We start from the raw sequence: 24,520 nt of genomic DNA on the forward strand, positions 1-24,520 counted from the left end.
ACTCATATTTCCTCCAAGCATAAAAGCAATGCACCCCACTGCTGTTTATGAGTAAAGCTAACCTTGTTTCCCAAGAAACAGAAAGACAATTCTGGCTGAAAGTCATTAATGGCTGAAATCTGATTGAGGAACTGCCTAAAGAATGGACCCATTCAAAGAAAAGCATTCCCAAGCTCTCAGGTGGCTCTTGGATTAGGGCATTAACAATAGACACACACTTCTTTGTCAATACAAGCCCAATTATCTTCGCTGTTGAACAACTTTGGAACAGGAGTTAAGAGTAAGGCCCTGCTTTTGGAGCATTGTTTAAGCTTTTTTGCAGAAAAATAAAGATGCTTCTTGGATGTCTTGCCAGCTTTTCTTCTTTTATGTGTAGCTTGTGTTATTTAGAAAGAAAAAGGTATTGCAACGGAATTACAAAGGTTATTATTATTATTATTATTATTATTATTAGTAGTAGTAGTAGTAGTAGTAGTAGTAGTAGTATTTGAAGCCAATTGTATAGTTACCACAGGCTAGTATCAAGTAATGGTTCAAGAACAATCTACATCTTGGACAGAGAGAAAAACACAAAATGAAAACATCAGATGAGGAGAAAGTGACCCAAAACACATTTAAGAAATGATGTATATTATATGTAAATAGAAATACAAATAAATATTAGATTTTTTTTTCCCATTTATCCAATTTCTTGATTCTGCTTGTTGATGTAATTAAAATGGAAACTGTGGTCTTGCAAAGGCTTGTTCCCGGCACGCCTCACATGCAGGTCAAATTTGTGCAATCTCTTTCTGATTGTAGACGCACGCTCTTTGACATCAACAGTCAATTGCACGACGTACTAGCAGATCTTGTGATTAAATTTTGGGATTCTCAGAGACTTCTTTTTGCATCAGACGATCTGTTCTTGGGATGAATTTGCTGGGACTGCCAGTCCTGGACAAATTGGCAGACATTTGAAATCTGCACCATTTGTAGATGGTTTTCCTTACAGTGGAATGATGTACTTCAAATAATCTGGAGATCTTTTTAAATCCCTTGCCAGACTCATAGGCATCCACAACCTTTTTTCTGAAGGTCTTACACACACACACATACACACACACACATATATATATATATATATATATATATATATATATAGTCTCATAGAGACACCAGATTGTCAGAAATCGCCCTGTTTCTATGATGGTCTATCATGCTATTTTCTTTTCTTTTCTTTCTTTTTTAAAGGCCATGTTGTTGACTTCCAGCCCATATTACTTCTGCAATACTTTCCCTCACCCTCATCAAAAGTAATCACAATTGTGTTTTGACAACTCTATCTGAGCTATTTCCTTGTTTTCTAGCTACAGTTCTTGAAATGCCACAGTCGTTTAGAAAGGACAGGTTGTTGTCTGGTGTAGGACAAAGTGTAATATTAGATATAAACAAGCTGCTGAGGCCACATGCGGACTTTAATGCTTGTTACTAAAAAGCATTAAGTTTTTTTTATTATTATTATTATTTTAATTATCTGCTAGCATAGAGGTGACTGTCCTAATTTAAGAGATTAACGTGCACACACACACACACACACACACACACACACACACACACACACACACACACACACAGAAACGTTCACCCTGTGAGACATGTGAGTCAGTTTCTCAGTAAAGGTACAGGTGGGTTGGTTCTTTCACACACACTTGCCCAATCCAGCGTCTGCTTTTGGCTGAGATTGAGTGTCTTCTTGCTTACAGGTCCTCGCACCTCACAATTCAGAAGCAAGAGAGACAGCTCAGGTAAGCTACCTTTTCTCCTCTCAAAGGTGTGTGTATATTGTGATGTCTGAAGACTTTGCACTTCGTCTAGTAAAAAATAAATAAATAAATAAATAAATAAAAATTTAAGGATCAGCCAAGCAATAAAACTGTCTCAAGCATCAGCTCGTGGCCAAAAAATTGACCCACGGCCTTATTAAGCTGTGGATTGTGGGTGCCTGGCATTAGGAAAATTGTGAGGTGCGGTTAGGAACTTGTATCCAGCAAATACTCAGCCCAGACTTCCAACACCCTTCTATATTCTTGGGGTTTGCGGTTCCTATTTTCCTGTTGGAGTCAGGCTGGGAATCGGATGTGGTGTTAGTGTGTGTGTGTGTTTTTGGGGTGGCCTCTGAGTAGAATGAAGGCCATGGGAGGACTGTCCCCAAGATGAAATGACAGAAGAACAGACTGCTGTTTGAGCCATTCAATCTCAGAAAGTCAGCCACATGAGGAAAAAAAAGTGCAGACAGTTCAGGATATCAAAACAAGACAAGGTTTCAGGAGGTTTTTGGACACATACAAATGCTGATAGCTTCAAACTGATAACTATAATATGTAGTGGTTTGGCTATTAATATATGAGCTTAAAAACAGTGCAAGTCATTTTAAATGCATCAGAATTTACCAGGTGATTCTGGAAAAATAAATGTTTTCCCATTATAAACAACAAAAAAAAAAGTGATTTTTTTTCATACACCATAAATCATATAATATTCCAAAGAATGTCAAAAACCAGTTTGTGTTCTGAATCATTCATGGACATTCATCATTGTTTTAATATTCTTTTTTCCATTTCAAACATTTCTTAACCATTCAAGTTTCTGTGTGTCTGTGTGTGTGTGTGTGTGTGTCAGTGTCAAACAGTCTAGTTATCTAGCATTTCTACTGACCTACACTTTTTATTTTATAGAACATTAATCAAATTATTATAAGCCAAAAATCTTGTTTGACTTTTCCCACCACAATAAAGAACATGCAAAGCCAACATCATCATCTCAGTGTACAGTAACTTTGAATTTATTTTTTACATTTTTTATTTATTTATTTATTTTTTGCTGCACTCATTTAATGTACTAAAACCTCACTAACAGGATTTTAGCTTAATAGTATTCTTAGATATTGATCTATTTGCACTTGAATGAGAATATGTTTTTGATAGAAGCTATAAAGCTACTCTGGATAAGGGCATGTATTAAATGTTGTAAATGTACTGATTCATTATTATTATTATTATTATTATTATTATTATTATTATTATTATAAACCATGTAAAGTAAAATCTAAGTCAAGTCCTGATTGAGTTACCGGAGGGCTAAGCATGCGTCTCTGACCGCTCTTAATGAACTGCAGTATTTTCACATTTCACATTAGAGCATGCAAAATTCAGTAAAAGTCAGAGAATAATCTAAAACAAATCGAACTCAAGTCCTCTTCAGAGATCTGTTATACAGCGTTCCAACCTGAGCTAGCTAACTATTTGTCTGGTCCTAGCCACTATCAGTTTACTGAAATATTTCAAAAGGCACCTGAAATAAAACACACATTATATCATTCAACTATTAAATACACTCATTAAATTACAAATGAATAGACTATGCTTAATTGATACCAAAAAATTTAATTATCTGATGAATATGGGCATTTTCAAATATATCCTGACTAATGTAAATGTACAGTAGCACATTACTCTACAACTAGCCTTATCGACTTAACCTTATGCCAAAGTACAGCACAAATCAGTCCCTAACAGCCTGCTTTTTTCCCTCCTGCAACTCCTGTTGCATAACCTCTCACGTTGCTAAACTTAGCCTTCACGTTCCAGTGCATGGCAACCTTTTGTTGGTGAAACTTTAGCTAAATAATGTACACTTGACTTCCAGAGCACGGAAACAGTCAAGGTTAGAACGGGCGAGTCAGGACCTTGGGCAAATCACGGCATGGTTTTGTGCTGGTGAACCATGAATGGCTGGAAGAATGTTATTTGTGTAAAGTGGGCATGTAATGGACTTGTAAGGGCCTGGAGCAATACAGGAAACATAACGGCAGTGGTGGAGCACAGAATGCTGCCATATGACCCGGATGACCAGGAGCTGAAGGCCATGTTCCATGTCATTTCCCATGAGCAACAGGGTGTAGGGAAATCAAACAGAAAATGGCTCCATAGAAAAATGTCGGGATGACTCATGCATACATTTATCATACAGACGTTGGTTTAGAATCTTCCTGAAACAATCTCTTAATGATGATTTGTGGCATGGATATAGAATCAGATTTGAGAGATTAAGGGAGAGATAATCAAATTGCGTCTGTGTGGAATTGTGTTACGTCCATATGCGCCCAAATATGTCTACACATGTCATCTATTCTTGATTGAGTGTGGAGGATCACACTATACTCACTAAGGCTCAGTGATTAATTGATTTTGACTAGAAATGGCATTTTCTAAAAGTGCGATTCATACACCGTATTAGTTGCGATTCAAGTGTGCAAAACCTTAAATAACAAAACATGAAAGTAGACTGGCAGTGTAAAGTCTAGCTTGACTCTACAAACGTGATACATAGTCTAGCTGACGTATGAGAGGATGAGTTACTGCCATCACGTGAAGGAAGCAAGCGCTAGTTAGCAGCAAAGTTGGCGGTGGTGAGCAGTAGTGAGCGTGGTCTGACAAGCGAATGCGAAGCTAACGAAACTTTTGAAAATTGTACATCTAACGTCTGGAAATATTTTGGCTTCAGGAAGAGCGACACCCTTCTAGAGCAGGTGATTTGAAAAACAGTGCAAACCAAATCACAATATGATGAATGTTTAGCTAATTGGAATAGAAGAAGAAGAAAAAAACGCGTTTAATAGAAACTGTAATGATGGCAAAAAAAAATTTTTTTTTTAAATCGCAGTTTTTTTATGTATCGATTTATTTATTTATTTATTTTTTCCTGAATCGTGTAGCCCTAATACTCACTATAATCTGCTGTTGTGTACACACAACATTTAGGTTGACTGAATACACACTATTCTATTACACCACACTACACGATTGCTGTTTTGAAGTGATATTCAAGTAATGTGTATTTGCTACTAGATATTTAAGGGATAAAACACTTAGGGGTATGCAGTTATAGAAAAACAATCAACAACAGGTTGGTGTGGTGTAGTCTGATGCAAAGCAGAGTTACTGTTACAAACATGTTACATTTAATGTTATGGAGCAAAAAAAACATCCACAAAACAAATGAACTCCTCTCATCACGTACATTATAAATAGTCGTTCTCTCACCAGCCTCTTATTTCCTCAGAAGTTATTAAGCAAACATGCAGCTTGCTCAGTTACTGCATAAATAAATCAAATGGATAGCTTAAATGTACAGTTTTAGCTCTGACTTTAACAAAGCGTTGAAAAGAAGAGACACGGACGACCTAAACACCATAGATATGCAGGTCAGTCTACTTAAAATCAATAAACAATAAATTGGACATTCAGAGAATATTAAGACAAGAAATAGAAGACATATGCCCCAGCATATGCATATCAACAAATCAATGACCTCCAAAAAGACAATTAAATAGAAACTGTATCACCATCCAGATGGAAACACTAAAGAAATCGATGATTCCCCAGAAATCTCATCCAGTCTCCTGTGGGAAACATCAGAAGCAGTGCAGAGTGAGAAGCTCATCTTGTACTCCACACACACGGAAAAAAAGCAACTGGAATTAGAAAACAACTGGACACATACTAAAACACATAGAGTACACACCTGCATAGCAAATCCCGCAGACCAAACTAGAAAAGAAATGAGAGAAATTACGCTCCTAAATGGATAGAAAAAGTCTACACACCCTATTAAAATGGCAGGTTTTTATGAAGTAAAAGAATGAAATTGAAGATAAATCATGTCAGATCTTTTCCCAGATGTAATGTAATATTGCAAAGTATACAAACAAAGTGAAAAAGTTTTTAGGGACAAAAAGGGAAAATGTAAAAAATTTACAATAACCTATTTAACCTATAATTTAACCTAATAACCTATATAGTATGCACACCCCTAAACTAATACTTTGTTGAAGCAGCCTTTGATTTTATTACACCACTCAGTCTTTTTGGGTGAGAGTCTATCAGTGTGGCACATTTTGACTTGGCAATATTTTCACACTCTCTCTTGTGAAAGAGGTTTTTTTTTAAATTGTGAGGTCATTTCCTGTGCAGAGCTCGCTTCAGGTCACCCCACAGATTTTTAGTTGGATTCAGGTCTGGGCTTGGTCATGGCTAGGTCATTCAAAAACATTGATCGTCTTTTGGTTAAGCCGTTCCTTTGTTGATTTGGATTTATGCTTTGGGTCGTTGTCATGCTGAAAGGTGAAATCCCTTTTCATCTTCAGCTTACTAGCAGACAATTGAAGGTTTTGCATTAAAATCGACTGTAATTTGTAGCTTTTCATGATTCCCTCCACCTCGATAAAAACCCCAGTTCTGGCTGAAGAACTTTAGGCAGCCCTAAAGCACGATGCTGCTGCCACCATGCTTCACCGTAGGTATGGTGTTCTTTTGGTGATGTGCTTTGTTTTTGCACCAAACAAAACTTTTGGATTTAAGGAATTATTATACCATTTGGAATCGGTCTCATTACATCATAACACATTTTGCCACATGGTTTAGGGTGATTTAGTTCAGCTTGGATGTTGTTGTTGTTTTGTTTTTTTTGAGAAAGGGCTTCTGTCTACCCAATCCTTGTAAGGTTGGGTTTATCCGGTAGAATTGCCTATGCATAATAGCATAGAGTATTACGTGCTCACACTTTTCATTTCAGAAAAGAAAGAATGGCGTGTTAAATGTGCAAATACCTTTCAATCTTCTAGTTTTAAAATTGCAGAATTGAAAAAGAATTACCAAACAGACTTTAGCCTTGCTAAAGGTGATAAACTGGATGAGAAATGTAGGTCTAGAGAAGGAGTAAGGATGTTTTCATGAGCTCATGGGACAAACACTTTTATTCTACAGTCCTTAACGAATTTTAAGCATGTAAGGAATTACCAGTCGGCTCTATTTAAACCACATGTAAGGACGTATTGTCCTTAAAAACCTGCCTTAAGGAAGATAGAAAAGACTTTGTCCAGGGAGAGACATACATCTTCATTAATGGAATAGGCAAAAATGAAACAACTTAAATAAAATTAAATGGACATAATTTCCCACTTACCTCAAATACAGTTTACCAGCCAAGACATGTTTAGTGTCTGAGGGCTTCTGGAGAAGGTTCTAGGCTGCACGATAATGGCAGTATTTTAAGATCATTACTTCTCTCACAGTACAAGATGATCCCAGTAAAATATATAACAGGAAGATCCTCTAATATTAGACTTGCTTTAATGTTCTGCTTACATCATCATGAAACATTCTTTAAAGTGAGCTTGGGTAATCAGGATATTTATTTCCGTCTCGCCACTGCATGACACGATCATACTTGCAAATGTGTCTTTTAAACAAAGGTCATGAACACATCACATTATGCCTTTTAAGACCACAGAGTCACAATGAAACAACTCTTTTACAACTTGTAATTTGTTTCCAACAAAGTCTACGATTATTGTGTTCGGGGAAACAAGCATCATAAAATATTATCATAAAAAATATTTTTTTTAAAAAACAATTATTTAAAAGTTTAATTATTTATTTTGCATATTAAGCAATTTCAACTTACTTCAGGATTACACATACAAAAGTCTGACCCCAAACAGGGAAAAATCTGTACGTCATGTACAGCATTTGATGACGCCATTATTTAAGATGGGACACAAAAGTGATACGACAAGACACATGTTTACAATTTTTCAAAATTTATTGCGCATCTTACCGACCTGCTCTATGTCACCAGAGACACATTACCTTTACCAGTGTGCAGTGGGATGGATAACAGGCTGACATTCTGTCTATGTCCTCAGAGATGAAGCTGCAGAATCTGGCAACCGAAGCTGTGCCTGTGTCCAGGAAAAAGCCAGCGTCTACATTTATCAAGACATAAAGAGTCATGAACTGTGACCGGTCGTGCCTTCTGTCATGATTGTATAGATATTAAAATCATGAGTTGCTCCTAAATCAGCACTCTTTATCTGATTTGCACTTGCCAGTTCAGTGCCAGGGCAGAGTTAGCGTTTCGGACAGAGCACGCTAGTAGCGGTTTGGCTGCTATGGATCTGTCTTTTGCCTGTGGGTTGCGCTTTGGGTTGCGTCCAGTTTCCATCTTTTCTGTTCTCTGCCCGTCTCACTCCTGGTGTGTGTGGAGTTTCCTCGACCGGCCATGGGCCAGAATTCTGTACTCCACCCAGATGACAGTCACTTTACGTCTTGCCAAGGCGTGTTAAGCCATCAGAGTGCTGGATCAACACAGAGGCAAGGGAATGTGGGTGGCAAGAAGACAGGATGGCCAAGCAGGGGTCTCTCTGTCTCAGCTTAGCAACTTTTTTATATTAGATTACATGCTTTCACCTAAAAAAAAAAAAAAAATCCATCTTAGAGATCTATAAGCCACTCTAAAGATAGATTCGTGAGTCATTTATAGATTGTAAATTTGCTCCCTTGGCTTCTAGCTACAAATGGCTGTGGCATTGCTGGGATTTGAACCCGTAACTTCCTAACAGTAACGTGAACGCACTTCTGTCGTGCCACTCGGGAGCCTAGTGTAATTTTTAAACTGTGCTACACTACAGTAAATTCGCATAGAAGCTGGGGTGGATAAAACAGTAGTCCTGGTGCCAGGGGCAAGCAGATTTCTTGTCTGGGCCATGATCACTTAGGTTATCCAAGCAACCAAAATGTAGAACTGGGCCGAATCCTGGAGCTTTTAATTGCCAGTTAATTAATTTATGATTTGTCTGCCTCTGAAAGCAGATGTATATCCAAGCGCTTCATAACTGCAAAGATGAAACTGACATAACAGCCCCGAGGAGATGTGATCTGGTGATGTGAAAATAATAACTGTTGTAATGAAGTAATTATTACCCGAAATATGCCTCAAACAGCAGACACAAACATTGACTTTGGCATGTAATAAAAGGAAGGCTACACAGAATCGAAGATGCAACACCATGCAACAGCTAGAAATTCAGAAACCTGCCAAGATCATGCTTTGTTGCAAGGAGGTTTGTATCTCCAGGCAACTGATCTATTATGATAAACTGTATTGACAATGAGCACAGAGGAAAGCAATGGCGGGAAAGTAAAGAGAATCACAAACGGTAAACATTCCCAGATTGTCCATCTTAAAATAGACCTGGAAAGGAAGGAATGAGTACTCGTCAACTGAATGACAGACAGGAATACAACAGAACACATGAATAAAATTATGACAACAAAAAAAAAAAACCACTGTGGAAAAACTATTGAATGAGTTCTCTCCATCTCCTCTGACCACTTCCACTACACACACACACACACACACACAAAGACAACACAGAATCCACACTCGCTCATATACACAGTACACACCGTTTCTCTCAAGATTGTTTGTGTCGATTATAAAGGATCCAAAATTTCACACTCATCTAAAACGGAACTAAGAGAGATAGCACATGTACATCAAACAAAGTTATCATGAAAGGAGAGAGGGAGAGAGAAAGGAGAAACAGACAGACAGCTTTTTCATACACAGCAGACAATTTCGCTTAATTACTTCCTTCAACATTAAGAGTAGGAAAGGCAGGCGGAACATGGGCACGCCAGGGCCGGGTGAGTGAAAGGCCATGTGGTCCACTCAGAGGCAGCATGCTTGCATCTGAACACAGCCACAGAGCTCCAGTGGCGGCCAGCAGTGAGCATGGCTCGCTCATTTATCTGTCACTTCCAGGCAGTGCTTCATGAGAGGAAATGGAAATAAAATTTTATCTGTGTGGCTATAGTGATTCTGGTCTTGTGGCCTGGTATAAGGCCAGCTGTGATTGCAATCAATCACGGTTGCAAGAAATGACTCCAACATCCATCTTAAATATGTATGTAGAAAATATATGTTCACATATGTAATGTCTGCATTACATACAATGTGTGTGTGTGTGTGTGTGTGTGTGTGTGTGTATGTGTGTTCGTATTAATCAGCTCACTAACTGAAGAGTGCAGATTATAGCCAATGTTAATGAGATGTAAATTCACACACAGTTAGTTTCAACAATAATTAATGTGTGTGTATGTGTGTGTGGTAATCCAACACTACAGGGCATAGCCAATGTTATTGCATTGAACTTTTACACGCAGTTCATTTCAACAATTCGTGTATGTGTGTGTGTGTGTGTGTGTGTGTGTGTGTGTGTGTGTGTGTGTGTGTGTGTGTGTACTTACCTTTGAAAACCAGTACTGACACATACTGGTTGTGTGTGTGTGTGTGTCTGTGTGTGTACTTACCTTTGAAAACCAGTACTGACACATACTTGTGTGTGTGTGTGTGTCTGTGTGTGTACTTACCTTTGAAAAGCAGTACTGACACATACTTGTGTGTGTGTGTGTGTGTGTGTGTGTGTGTGTGTGTGTGTGTGTGGTAATCCAACATTACAGGTCATGGCCAATGTTATTGCATTGAACTTTTACACTGACACATACTGGTTGTGTGTGTGTGTGTGTGTGTGTGTGTGTGTGTGTGTGTGTGTGTGTGTGTGTGTGTGTACTTACCTTTGAAAACCAGTACTGACACATACTGGTGTGTGTGTGTGTGTGTGTGTGTGTGTGTGTGTGCATGAGTGTGTGTGTGTGTGTGTGTGTGTGTGTGTGTGTGTGTGTGTGTGTGTGTGTAGCGGATGTGTGTGCTCATGCATGAAATTAAGCCTAAACAACCCAGTGCTGTTCTGAAGGGGAAAGTCCGCAGTCAGGGCACTGATCCTGCACAATCGGCACTCACAATGTAACTTCAGGATAAAAAAAACATTTCCACAACTATGGAACAATCTGTTAAAAATATCTGACTGGAAGCCACATGATTTCAGTAAGTTTGTTTCTGTACTTATGACCCATCGCAAGCACTATAAATGTGTGGCAGCCTGTGAAAACCCACATGGTGAAATTCTGACATTTTCTACTGTATAGTTTTCTGAAAATTATGTATACTAGATCAAAGTCTGTTTACTCAAAAAAGTGTAAATGGAGAAAATTACATTGAAATGAAATGACAGATTTCATCTGCAAGGAGCATCATGAACTTTTCCACAGCTGATATCTGATTAGGCTTATATCCATTTCACTACATGTAGTTATCCAACAACTTGATCAAAGTGTGACTTTCACTGTCTGAGGACATCGCACTTCGCTAGCAAGGTTTTAACTTTAAAGGGTCATGAAACCCTCCTCTTTCAGCTCAAGTCTACCTCACAATCTTTTTGAAAAATGCAACTTAAATGGGCCTGGATGGCTGTGAGAAGAAGGGAGGGGAGTGTGGGTGTGGGTGTGGCAAGGCATGGCAGGGGAGGAAGAGGGGTGAGCAACTGTCTATGTACCTTCAGAACACTTATAATAAAGATGGATACGGACATAGAAGTTTACAGTGGCCGCAGTATTCAGGGCTCTGATGAGGTAGAGGATTCTCTCCTCCTGAGTCCCCAGGGCTAAATGGAGACACAATGGATAGCAGTGCAGGTCCTCTGCCCTATCTATTTGAACCATTAGCCCCTGGCGTGACTATGGCAGAAAACATGGACGAACCGGAGGCAGCGCGGATAGGAGAAATGTCAGAATGCTATCTAGCTAATCAGAGTGGACCAAACCCAGTCATCCGCACAATCGGTTGCAATAGGCTCTAGCTTTTCATGAAGGAAAGGGGGAAGGCACTTCCCTTCAAGACGGACTCTCATTAGCTATTGAAGGCCATGAACAGGACATGGAAGCTCCTATTGGTTCAAATGAGGTGTCAATCGTAAGGTCAGAGTGCAGCATTTTGAAGTCAATAGATAAGGAATATTTACAAGCAAACAGAAGTTATAATACACAATACATGAAAGATTAGGCACATCTGCCAGTAATTTGAAATGAAACTGAAACAGTCTGATGTAATAATGTGTTTTGGACTAAACATTTTTACTTGATTGGATCGTTTCGACCTTTGCCGGTGTAAGAAAATCGTTTTTGTCGGGATGTTATCTATCAGTGGACTACTATGTGAGTTCCCTCAGTTTTGTAAATGTTTGTTTGTATGTCGGTGGTCTGACAGAGACGTTGATTGTAGCTGCTGTTGTGATTGTATCTAATCGTATCGATCAATCAAATCACACGAATCATAGCTTTCCAAAGTTATATCGCATGAGTACCTATGTACGCATAGAAGCGGTGTACATAGCATAGTTTTGCACTGAACAACATGATGGCCTGCCGACAGGCCATGGAGCTTTAAGCGGTTAATTAGCGCAAAAGGCAAGTAAAACTGTTATGGTTAAAAATTAGACGCATATCTCCTTTGAAGAGATAGAAAAGTCCTCGGGACTTGGTACTGCATCGTTTTCTAGACGCAAACAGCTTTCATGAGCAAGGCCAAAGTCCACATTTCCTCCGGGTACTCCGGTTTCCTCCCCCAGTCCAAAGACATGCATGGTAGGCTGATTGGCATGTCTAAAGTGTCCGTAATGTACGAATGGGTGTGTGTGTATGTGATTGTGCCCTGAGATGGATTGGCACCCTGTCCAGGGTGTACCCCGCCTTGTGCCGGATGCTCCCCGGGATAGGCTCCAGGTTCCCCGTGACCCTGAAAAGGAGTAAGCGGTAGAAGATGGGTGGATGGATGGATGGATGGATGGATGGATGGGTGGATGGATGGGTTCAACATTCCACTGAAGGCCACCACTTAACTTGTTGTTTTTTGTTAATCATGTTCTAAATATCTTCCAGGTTATTTGTACAAGTAAGGATTTTTTTTTTTTACCTTTAAACTGTTCCTTGCCTAAAGTGATCTTTGAAGGAAGATATCCAAATCAATATGAAAAAGTAAATAAAAACCTTTCCATGCCATTTTTTGGGGGGGAAATATAGTTTTGATTTCTTATAGTTTTGAACAAAACCTGACTTTTCATCTTTTTTGCAGTTAGTCAGAATTCAGCCATAGCAACTATTTGATAGGTTCTCTCATGTTGTTTTTCATTTTCAGAACTGGTTCAGAATTTAAACTTCAAACAATATTTTACCCGGATACATGCAGTCCCATGAAAGTTGTGACTAATAACAAATTATTCAATTTAGCGGAAATTAACTCTGTTTATATTCTCCTTACGCCACATTCCTGGAGTCTGCTGGTTATTTGTTCATATGTAAACTCCAACTTTTGTCCTTGACACAGCCAACAGCTTGTTCATTACTGAATCACTCAAATTTCCAGATATTTCTCCTGTTCTTCATCAACGTGTTGCTTCACTTTTATAATGATTTAAATCAGCTGCTTCAAAATTTGTCAGTGAGTCATAGTCATCCTTGGGAAGTCATCCCCTTACTGGGATAAGACAACTAAAACAAATTCCAGTTAACTGCTGCGTCAATCTTCTCAAGATTCCAACTCAACTTTAGCTTAAGCATTTCCTATTTAATGGTATATATATTCCCACCTATAAGTTGGTGTTGGCAACTCTTTTCAGAGGAAAATAGCTAAAACAGACTCAAAAAGTTACCTTGACGATGTCATATGGTTTGCATATTAATTGGACCATCATGATCATTGCCATTTAAAATTCAAATTAGGGAATTTTTCTGAAGAAAAATCTTTTCCTCAGAAAAACACTTAGAATATTATAAAATAGAACAGAATTGAGTTTTAGGATTTAATTTTAGTTTTAGAATTGAGGGCTTGTAGTTTCTTTTTAGTTTCTTTGCTGATCTAGTACACCTGATATAGGAGTTTAAGTATCTTGGGATCTTATTCATGAGTGATCGAAATAGAGTGCATGCGATTGATGAACAGATCAGTTCAGTGGCAGAGTTTTACAGTCATTGTGTTAGAGAAGCAGGAGCTCAGATTGTGGGTAAAGCTGTCCGTTTAGAAGTCACCTACATCCCTATCCTCACCTATGGTCACAAGCTGTGGGTCAAACTGAAGAAGGTTGCTAGTATGGGGGTGGGGGTATAAAAGAGGTCCCTCCACAACTGTGCTGCCGTTAGTTGAGTTTGGGGTCAATGGGTTAACATGACTATCGCCTTCAGAGGTAGAAGGCATTACGATTTCCAAGTATGGGTCTGTGAGTGTTAGTAATATATTTCAATAATAAAACATTTGATTTGCTATATTGGTTTATGCAGTCCAGTACTGTATCTATACATGGCAGACGATGTATCCTTGCCACTTGACTCCACTAGCTAGTTAATAACCAAATGAACCTGGTAATCAAAACATTGACTTGAAAAACTATGCAATATGGCTCCAAGGGTAGAGACAGGAGAACTTTATAAATCTTTGTTTCACTATAGACAGGGTTTTTCCACAATTCTTTTGGCTCTTGGACTCTTCGGGCCTATTTATCATCTCTGAAAATGCAAAACAAAAACGTCAGTTGAGTAGGGGTTATGAACTGGAGTTATGTCGCTGAGGTTGAGGAACTATCTGAGACAGAATTCACACACCACGCTGACAATGCTGGTATTTCTACCTCTGAGTTTTCTACCCCAGGGTTTATATTCAATTTAAAAAGCAATGCCCACTTTGGGTTTAAATGCCAAAACAGGTACAGATCTGGATCTGAATATATTTTAAGTACTGCACAGTGACAGATAGTGTCATTGTGGTACTGAGCATGTAGATTCAAGATTCAAGATTTTATTTGTCACATACATAATTATATACCGTATATAACCTGCAGTGAAATGAAAACCTGGCGTACTCCTCTTATATATCACCAGGAATGATATTTTAATTACATTGTTCTCGTTGCCAAAGGTTTGCTTAAAAAATACAATCTGCACCTATGTGACAAGAAGCCGCTTACAGTGGATAAAAAAAAAGTCTACACACCCCCGTGTAGGTTACAGGTTTTTGTGATGTAAATTATTAAACAAAGATAAATCATGTCAGATCTTTTCCACCATTAATATAATAGTTCTGTGTTGTCTCATGTGGTTAGTGTGTTGTTTTATGTAGCACCATGGCCCTGGAGGAACGTTGTTTCTTTTCATTGTGTACTGTACCAGCTATGGGTCAAATGACAATAAAGCCACTTGACTTGGTTGCACACGTTTGCACACCCTTTAACTTAAACTCTGTTAAAACACCTGTTGTTTGTACTTCTTATTTGGCCATTTTATTCCACTCTACTTTGCAAAAATGCTCCAGATCCATCAGAGTACAAGGGAACCCCCTGTGCACAGCCTTCTTCAAGTCATTCCAAAGGTTTTTGATAGGATTTAGATCTGGGCTCTGATTGAGCCATTCCAAAATGGCTTATTATGGCAAAATCGTCTTATTCTTCTGAAGTCATTCCTTAGTTGAGTTTAATTTGTGCTTTGGGTCATTATTGGGCAGGAAGATGAAAATGTTCTTCATCTTCAGCTGTCTAACAGAGGCCTGTCGTTTTTGTGGCAAAATAGATTGGTTTATGGAGTCATCCATGATTTGCTCTATCATGACTATACCTCCAGTCCCAGCCTCACTGTGGGTATGATGTTCTTTGGGTGATAAGCTGTCTTGTTTTGTTTGCCAAACATATCTTTTAGAATCATGCCCAAAATGTTCTATCTTGGTCTCCTCAGACTATAACAAATTTTTGCATATGGTTTGGAGTAATTTAAATGGGCTTGGATGTTTGTTCAGTTTTTTCATGAGAAACCACTTCCATATAGCCCCCCTACCCCATAGCCCAGACATGTGAAGAATGCAAGAGATTGTTGTCACATGCAGGGAGTGACCAGTACTTGCATTGTTCTTGTCCTTTCTTCAATTTTGGAGGAATGGCCTGTTCTTGGTAATGTCACTGTGGTGCCCCATATGCTCCAGTCTTCATAGTGTTCCATGGTACATATAATGTTTTGGAAATTATTTTGTACCCCTCTCCTAATGGATACCTTTAGGCAGTGAGATAAAGATCATGTTTTGTAAGCTCTTTGTGGACCATGGCTTCAGCTGTTGGTTGAAACCAAGGAGATGTAAAGAAAATCCTACAGAAAGAGTTGCTCTTCATTTGGGGTTGATCAGAATTGCTTCCTTGATGACACGTGTATGATAATTACTTTTGAACAGGACTTTGAATGTGATTGGTTAATACTGAGCAGAATCACATGTCCCATTATTAAAGTGTGTCCACACATCTGCAACCAGAATAACGTTAATGGTAGAAAAAAATTGACGATTTATCTTGGTTTCAAATTTTCTTTTTTTTTTTATTTTACATAACAAAAACCTACAACTTTATATACAGTACTGTGCAAAAGTCCCAGGCATAGTACATACTATGTTATAGATTTTTATTTTATGACTTTTATGAATTTTCTAGACAGTACAAAAGCATTTTAGATTTTCTAACACTAGTTTTCCAGCACTGAATTAAATGTCACGAAAAATGTTTGTATGTCAGTAAAGAAATCAGCATATTACATAAGAGACCACTTTTCAGACAAAAAAAAAAAAAACACAATGAAGGCAGGCTGCTGGGTTTTGCTGCAAAAATATCTTACACAATCTGGTTCTACAAGATGCTCAGTAAAACTTAGCAGCTAATTTCCTTGTAGATCTGCACAAATTAGTAGTAGCTGACACTACAGTTTTTTTAAGCAAAATTTCATCATACCAAATATTAACTTTGTTTCATTTATTATTACTGTTTATTGCTCTTTAAATGTTTCTATATTTTAAAAAAAAATACTATAACTTCATTATTTGTGAAGACATCTTTGCGCTACAGCATTTCTTTGTATGTGCCTAAGACTTTTGCACAGTACTGTATGTGTAGTTTTTATTTATTTATTTTTATCCACTGTATGTGTCACAGCTTATACACATTTCTGAGTCATGAGGGGAAATCAAAGACAGCACATTGCATGGCAGGACTAAAAGTTTGCATCCAACCTAGGATCAAAATCATTTAAACTATTTTTTTATTATTATTCTATGAGTCACTTTATTTTTTTTATTCTGAGTCATAACTGATGATGAACATTGTACCCTTCACATTGAGATCAGATGTAGCATTTCTTAGACTGATTCCAATTAGGACTTATGGTAGGGGTTGCTGATACTGATTCAACATTAAGAGCCCACTTCCTAAAGCAGGGGCCACAATAACGTTGTACAGTGGATATAGAAAGTCTACACACCCCTGTTAAAACGGAAGGTTTTTGTGATGTAAAAAATAAAACCAAGATAAATCATGGCACATGATTTAATCTGATAGCAACCAACAAAATTCAAGTGAAAAACAAATAGAAACTTTGTAATACAGCACTGTCTTTGGAGGTAAAAGCCTACCAACTTAGCACATCTTGCTCTCCTGTGCAAAACTGTCTTGAAGTCATTCCACAAGTTTTCGATAGGGGGTTTAGATATGGGCCCTGACTATACCATTCCAAAATGTTGATTTTTTTTCTGAAGTCATTCCTTTTTTGACTTGGATTTGTGCTCTGGGTCACTGTCATGCTGGAAGGTTACCTGTTTCTTCATTTTCAGCTGTCTATCAGAGACCTGCAAGTATCAAAATAGTTTGGTATTTGGAGCTATCCATGATTGAAGCTAAGCAGTGTTGAGCCTGGCCAGTGGGAGATCTCCTGGGGAAAACTAGGGTTGCTGCTGGAAGTGGTATTAGTGAGGCCAGCAGGGGGCGCTCATCCTGTGGTCTGTGTGGGGCCTAGTACCCTGGTATAATGACAGGGACACTATACTGTAAAAACAGCACCGTCTTTCGGATGAGACGTTAAACCGAGGTCCTGACTCTCTGTGGGTCATTAAAAATCCCAGGACACTTATCCTAAAAGAGTATACTATACTACCATACTATGTAATGCGCTTTGAGTGTCTAGAAAAGTGCTATATAAATGTAACTGTAAAAAAAATTTAAAAATCCCTTTGTCTTGACTACAGCCCCAGTACCATCTGAAGAGAAGCAGCAGAAGTACATGCTTTGTAAGATATTCGTGGACCATGGCTTCAGCAATTGAATGAAACCAAAAAAGATATTTTTTCTTGTTCTTATTCAGCTGATCTTCATTTGGGGTTAATCAGAATGTTGACAGGTGTATAATAATCACCTTTGAACATGAGTTGAAATGTGATTGGTTAATTCTGTGCGCAGTCACCTGCCTGTTTATAAAAGGGTGTGTACACTTGTATGTGCAACCAGGTTATTGTAACATTTTTTTCCTTTTTTACTTGAATTTTGTTATCACATTAAAAGGTGGAAAAGGCTCTGACATGGTTCCTTTTGGTTTCTTTTTTTTTTAACATAAAAAAAAATCCTGCAATTTTAACACGGGTGTGCAGACTTTTTTATATCCACTGTAGATGATGCCTCAGGAACTCCCTGAACCGTTCCTGATACAGCCCACTTGTAACAGTAGCCTTCTGAGAACCTGTTTTTATTTGGTCTGGTGTTAAATCACTGCTGTGGAATGACCACAGCCCCCTGACCACAAGCCTTCCTTTATTCCACCACAACCAATCCTCAGCACCTCCATACAAGCAACAACATCACTCATTCAATACAGTCTAATTTTGGCAACATACATTCATTGTTGTCGAATTCATTGTTCTTAAGTAACCGCTTTATCCTGATCAGGGTTGCAGAAGATCCAGAGTCTATCGCAGGATCAATGGGTACAAAGCAGGAGAATTCACCACAAATAGAACGCCAATCCTAGTGGTTAGCACATTCGCCTCACACCTCCACGGTTGGGGGTTCGATTCCCGTTGTGGCCCTGTTTGTGCAGAGTTTGCCTGTTCTCCCCGTGCTGCGGGGGTTTCCTCCGGGTACTCCGGTTTCCTCCCCCAGTCCAAAGACATGCATGGTAGACTGATTGGCATGTCCAAAGTGTCCTTAGTGTATGATTGGGTGTGTGAGTGTGTATGATTGCGCCCTGCGATGGATTGGCACCCTGTCCAGGGTGTACCCCGCCTTGTGCCCCATGCTCCCTCGGATAGGCTCCAGGTTCCCCAATGACCCTGAGAAGGATAAGCGGTATAGAAGATGGATGGATGGATAGAACATGGATAGGACAACATGTACACACATATTCACACACTCATGCATACCTAAGGATATAATTGGCTTTACCATCACTACCTGCTTATTCAATTACCTGCATGTTTTCTGGACAGTGAGAGGAAGCCAGAGAACCCAGAACACCACCCTTGGAATGATTTTGGACCTTTCAATGTTCTACAGATTCTCTTGGAGTTCTCCAAATCCCTCGCACCATCCAAAAAAAAATGCCTGTAAGTAGATTGGCTACTCTAAATTGCTCTTATGTGTGAATTTGTGTGTGTATGGTGCCCTATGATGGACTGGCTTCCCATTCATGGTGCATTCTAAAATGATGGGGTCTCTGCGTAGCAAATATAAAACAGGTAATATTACAATATCTGCACTGGGAATATGTCATAGTTTTGTTTTAATGTTATTTGGAGAATGCTAAAAATAGTCATCTCCGATATTGTAATAGGCCTACAAAGTAAGCATCATAGAGAAAATAAACATCCTCGAAGGTTTAAAGTGCAGCACTATCTTTGTTTCACTGGCTTCAGACAGAATAATTACAGGCACCATACAGTGTTACTTGAGAATCATTTAAAACAGAAGTAGCCAAGCTTGTTTAAGGAACCTGCCAAATCGAGGTCTTCAAGAGCACATGAATATGAAAGCCAGGTGTGTAAACTAATGTCTAGTCTACAGGGTAGTAGATTTCCAGGACACCCCAGGTTTAAATTGACAAAGGTCACCTTGTTACCCCATCAATATCAATCCCATAACTCTGACACAAGTCTGTTTATATTTTGTTATTTTAGGCCAGCAGTATGAACTCGAGAACAGTGTATTACTCCAACATATGGACAGATGATGGCTACTGCTCAACGAAGAGACGTTATGTACACAAAGATGGCAGCTGCAAGATAGTGCTCCTGCACGTGCCTGAGAAATGGTCTTTATATGTGACAGACCTCTTTACCACACTGGTGGAGATCCGTTGGAGAGTCATGTTCTTGACCTTTGCCCTCTCGTATATCCTGTCCTGGCTCTTTTTTGGGATCCTGTTCTGGTTTATCGCAGTGATCCATGGGGACACGAGGGACGCAAACAACGAGCCATGCATCTATGAGGTGAGAAGCTTTACAGCAGCCTTCCTCTTCTCTCTTGAGACACAGACTACCATTGGATATGGCTCACGTGGCATGTCTGAGAACTGCATGGTAGCCATCATTACTGTGACCATCCAGGATGTCATTAGCGTCTTCATCGACACCTTTATAATTGGGATCGTTGTTGCCAAAATGGCGTCAGCCCGGAAAAGAGCACAAACAGTGGGATTCAGTAATACTGCAGTGATTAACTGTCATAACGGGCATCTGTGCCTGTCATGGCGAGTGGGCGACTTCCGTAGAAACCACATGGTGGAAGGAACCACACATGCCCAGCTGGTCAGACACTCACTGCACACAAGTGGCAAAGCTAACATAACCTACCAGGACCTTGAAATCCAAAACAGGCATGTTATTCTGGCCACTCCAGTGATCATCATCCACCAAATCAATCGCAGCAGTCCTCTATATAAAATGAGTCTGCAGGAGCTACGCAAAGACAGCTTCGACCTGGTGGTGACTTTCACATACACAGATGACCGCAGTGGGATTCTCCACCAGTCACGCACATCCTACACTCCCAGTGAAATCCTGTGGGGTCAGCAGTTTCAAGAGATGGTGAGAGTTACCCAAAGGTCCTACAGAGTGGACTATGCAGTCTTTCACCAAACAGTTAAAGTCTCACTGGCAGAAAACAGCGCTGAAGACTGTGAACTAAACAAGCATGCACCAAGCTGTAAACAAGAGCCACAAATGGGCTGTTCTCTGGCAGTGGAGAGTGAAGACATTTTAGGTCAAAACAATACCAACACTGTTATTCAAGAAGAAAAACTATAACAGGCCATGGTATATATAGGACCTTATAGTACTTAGTGTACATTAAATGGGTAATAATGATAATGAGTCTTTATTGGTCATATATAAATTACAGAACAGTGAAATTGTTTTCTTTGCATACCCCAGCATGTCAGGAAGCTGGGGTCAGAGCACAGGGTCATCCATGATACAGCACCCCTGGAGCAGAGAGAGTTAAGGGCCTTGCTCAAGGGCCCAACAGCTTGGCAGTGCTGAGCCTTGAACCCCCGAACTTCCAATCAGTAACCCAGAGCCTGGGTGAACTATACCATAAACACTTCAAGACCATGTAGCTATGTTAATCTCCGGCCATATACACATTTGGACTTTTAGTCTGCAGCATGAGTAATTCAGGACATTCTAATTAAGACTTTCCTCAAAATAACATTTTATAGATAGAACTTGCAGACTACCTGGCTCAGGTATTTAATTCCAAAAATCAATGTTAAATACATTATTTGTATTATTTATTACACTGGCAATCCAATGTGCTGTATGACCAACTGATGGATTATGCTTTATCTATTTAAAAAAAAAAAAAACATGCTCCAAGCTGATTGTCCATGTGCCTTAGAAAACTCACCCTGAAAAAAGTTTGCTCTATTATGACAGAAACATAAACGCATAACAAATCAACTTCTTTAATCCCTTATGAAGCTAACTGGATTTGCTGGGCATTAGTGCTAAATGTTGGTCATTTCAGTGCCATTTCCTGAATTGTATTATCCATATGGTAAATAATGCACTAATATTTAAGTGTTCTGTAAGGTGTCATATTACCATAGCAGGAAGATTTCAGTTAAGACTAGCAGAATCATGTTTTTGCTTTTGCCTTCTCTAAAAATCTTTATAATGATCATATAGCATGCATTCTGGTGACACTGTAATAACATTTTCAACTGAAAGGTTGAGGCAGAACATTTGGATTGTATGTTATCAAGTTCTCAACAGGGGACTATAGTTCATGCTGTATGTCTATATCATACACAAACACCTGATGATACAGTTCAATCAGTATCATTATTGTATTTGTATGAAATGTTGGTCATTTATATAATGCCTACATGATATAAATGTTACTCATAATGTCTCTCCTTAAGCCCATTTTACACCAGACACGATAACTGTGCAAGCTTCAGTACCCCTGTGGTCACAGTCACGTTTTTTATGCTCAAAGTCAATCAGAGTATGCTGGCAGAATAAAGTATCAAGCTACAGTATATTGTGCTGGCTCTATGAAAAAAATGAGGTTCAGCTGGACTAGACACAACCAGACCTGATTACTGCAAATCCTGTTCAATCAAATCAACACTTAAATGGAATTTTTTCAACAGCATGAAGTTGGTTAAAAGGTCTTACCCAGTAACACGCTATGTAAAAGTTGAAAGAAATTCCAGAAATGATGAGGAAGAAGGTGATTGAAATACATCAGTCTGGGAAGGGTTACAAAGCTATTTCAAAGGCTCTGGGACTCCAAAGGACCACAGTGAGAGTCATTATCTCCAAATGGAAAAACTTGGCATAGTAGTAAACCTTCCCAGACGTGACAACATCAAAGGACCTACAGGCCTTTCTTGCATCAATAAAGATCACTGCTCATGACTCCACTATCAGAAAGACACTAGGCCAAAATGGCCTCCATGGAAGAGTGGCGAGGTGAAAACCACTGCTAACCCAGAAGAACATTAAGGCTCATCTGAATTTTTCCAAAATCCACCTTGATGATCCTCAAACCTTTTGGGAGGATGTTCTGTGGACTGACGAGTTGAAAGTGGAACTGTTTGGAAGACAGGGGTCCTGTTACATCTGGCGTAAACTAAACACCGAATTCCACAAAAAGAACATCATACCTACAGTCAAGCATGGTGGTGACAGTGTGATGGTGTGGGGATGCTTTGCTGCTTCAGGGTCTGGACAACTTGCAGTAATTGAGGGAAACATGAATTCTGCTCTCTACCAGAAAATCCTAAAGGAGAATGTCTGGTCTTCAGTCCGTAAGTTGAATCTCAAGTGTAACCGGATTATGCAGCAAGACAATGATCCAAAGTATAGGAGTAAATCCTAGTCCTAGAAGTAAGTTAAAGACTGATCTCCAGTTATCGGAAGCATTTGGTTGTGGTTATTTCTGCTAAAGGTGGCACAACCAGATTTTAAGTTTGAGGGAGCAACACAGGTTGCCTTTGTTTTATGTTGTATTTCGTTTGAAGATCTAAAACTATTTAGCTTGATATATACACAAAAACAGTGATACAGTGATAAAACTGTGATACAGCATAATCACTTACAATTGCAATATTTATTTTATAAATGAGCAAATGGGGTTTTTAATGGTGTATAGTTTTATTTAATGTTGTGAAATGTCCACAAAACATTCAAATTGGTTCCTTATAACTTATGTAATAGCAGTCATTTGTTTAATTACAAACTGAATTACAGCCAAGGCTACTGTCAGAGTTGCTATTATAGAAAGTTAATCAACCAACTTCTGAAGAAACTGAATCAAGAATTCAACAGCACTGTGGTATAAAGAGATCTAATGAAGAGGTAACAGGTGTTTCATTCTCATAAACTTCAGTTATTTCATTGGTGCAAATCTCATCGCTTTAATAAATATTATATAGTGTTAATGCATATTTTTATGATCATTGTAGGTCACACCAGGCTTCTAGTGTAAAATTCTCTGTGAGTTTGAATGATCCTGTAATATCTTTATATCTACTATGTGGTAGAACAGTCATATTATGAATTGTAACACAAATCATGTTGCTTATTCGTGTTTACTTCCTCTCCTAGCTCTGTGTTGCTTCAGCATTCAAATCCGCTCCTCTCTCTGTTGCTTGTTCACCTCTGTTCCTGTCTTTTGTATCCTTTGACATTTAATGAATTAAATACAAATATTTTTACAAAAGAATTGCATGCGTAATCATCTCTTGGTCACAAATCATTCTGAATCTGATGTATAAAATAGTCTAATAAAAAATACATTCATTTTGATCCCATGGGATGCCAACATACGAGGGCCTTTATCCTGTTTGTACCCATCTTGGTTAAATTAATCCGGAGGGGGGGGTTGGGGGGGGGATAGGCGACAAAATGCCTAAGTATTAAACTAGGAATTATGGTACTGGGATATATAAGTTTTTATATCTACATGTGTGAGGTAAAATTTGTTGTAGTTAATTTCTGTCATAAATGTTAACACATCCAGTAGCAAACACATTAGCCAACGTTAAACTAAACGTTAAGCAAACAAAAAGTGCCATTCTACTGTTATGAGCTATCAGGGTGGGTTTTGTTCAATTTTCCTTTAATTTCCAGTATTTTTTTTTTCTCATCAAAATAGGATTTTACCATATATTAAAAAAAACAACCACTATGATGGCACAAAAATAAAAGCATTAGACAAATTAGGTAAATGTAAAAGTAATAGACATTTCAGATTATACCAAGGACCTTGTCAAACCTTTTGCCAAATTAGCCATCAGGGAATAGTTCAATGCTAACTTTGCTTTAGCCAAGACTGGAAATAAGAATACATACCAGAGACAGTTTGGGTGAGGACAACCCAATGCTTGAAATATGAATAAGGCAGAGTATAACACTTTGTGGCTGAAATGTTTGTTATATTTTTTTAACA

The 24,520-nt window shown here is 38.7% G+C and overlaps 1 protein-coding gene across 2 annotated transcripts; it reads left to right on the top strand.

Annotated features, from left to right (window-relative positions):
- The first annotated feature begins 1,387 nt into the window (after window positions 1-1,387).
- Window positions 1,388-23,935, top strand: kcnj16a (potassium inwardly rectifying channel subfamily J member 16a). Of its 2 annotated transcripts, XM_017484213.3 has the most exons (4): window positions 1,388-1,667; window positions 1,746-1,787; window positions 19,051-19,167; window positions 19,738-23,935. In XM_017484213.3, the coding sequence occupies exons 3-4, from the start codon at window positions 19,162-19,164 to the stop codon at window positions 20,863-20,865; spliced, it is 1,134 nt and encodes a 377-aa protein (XP_017339702.1). In that variant the 5' UTR covers window positions 1,388-1,667; window positions 1,746-1,787; window positions 19,051-19,161; the 3' UTR covers window positions 20,866-23,935. The 2 variants fall into 2 exon arrangements, with proteins under 2 accessions (XP_017339702.1, XP_017339705.1); XM_017484216.3 differs by lacking the exon at window positions 19,051-19,167 and having other exon boundaries at window positions 1,389-1,667.
- The last annotated feature ends 585 nt before the right edge of the window (window positions 23,936-24,520 follow it).

The sequence above is a fragment of the Ictalurus punctatus genome, chromosome 13, assembly GCF_001660625.3.
Source record: "Ictalurus punctatus breed USDA103 chromosome 13, Coco_2.0, whole genome shotgun sequence".
Classification (NCBI taxonomy): domain Eukaryota; kingdom Metazoa; phylum Chordata; class Actinopteri; order Siluriformes; family Ictaluridae; genus Ictalurus; species Ictalurus punctatus.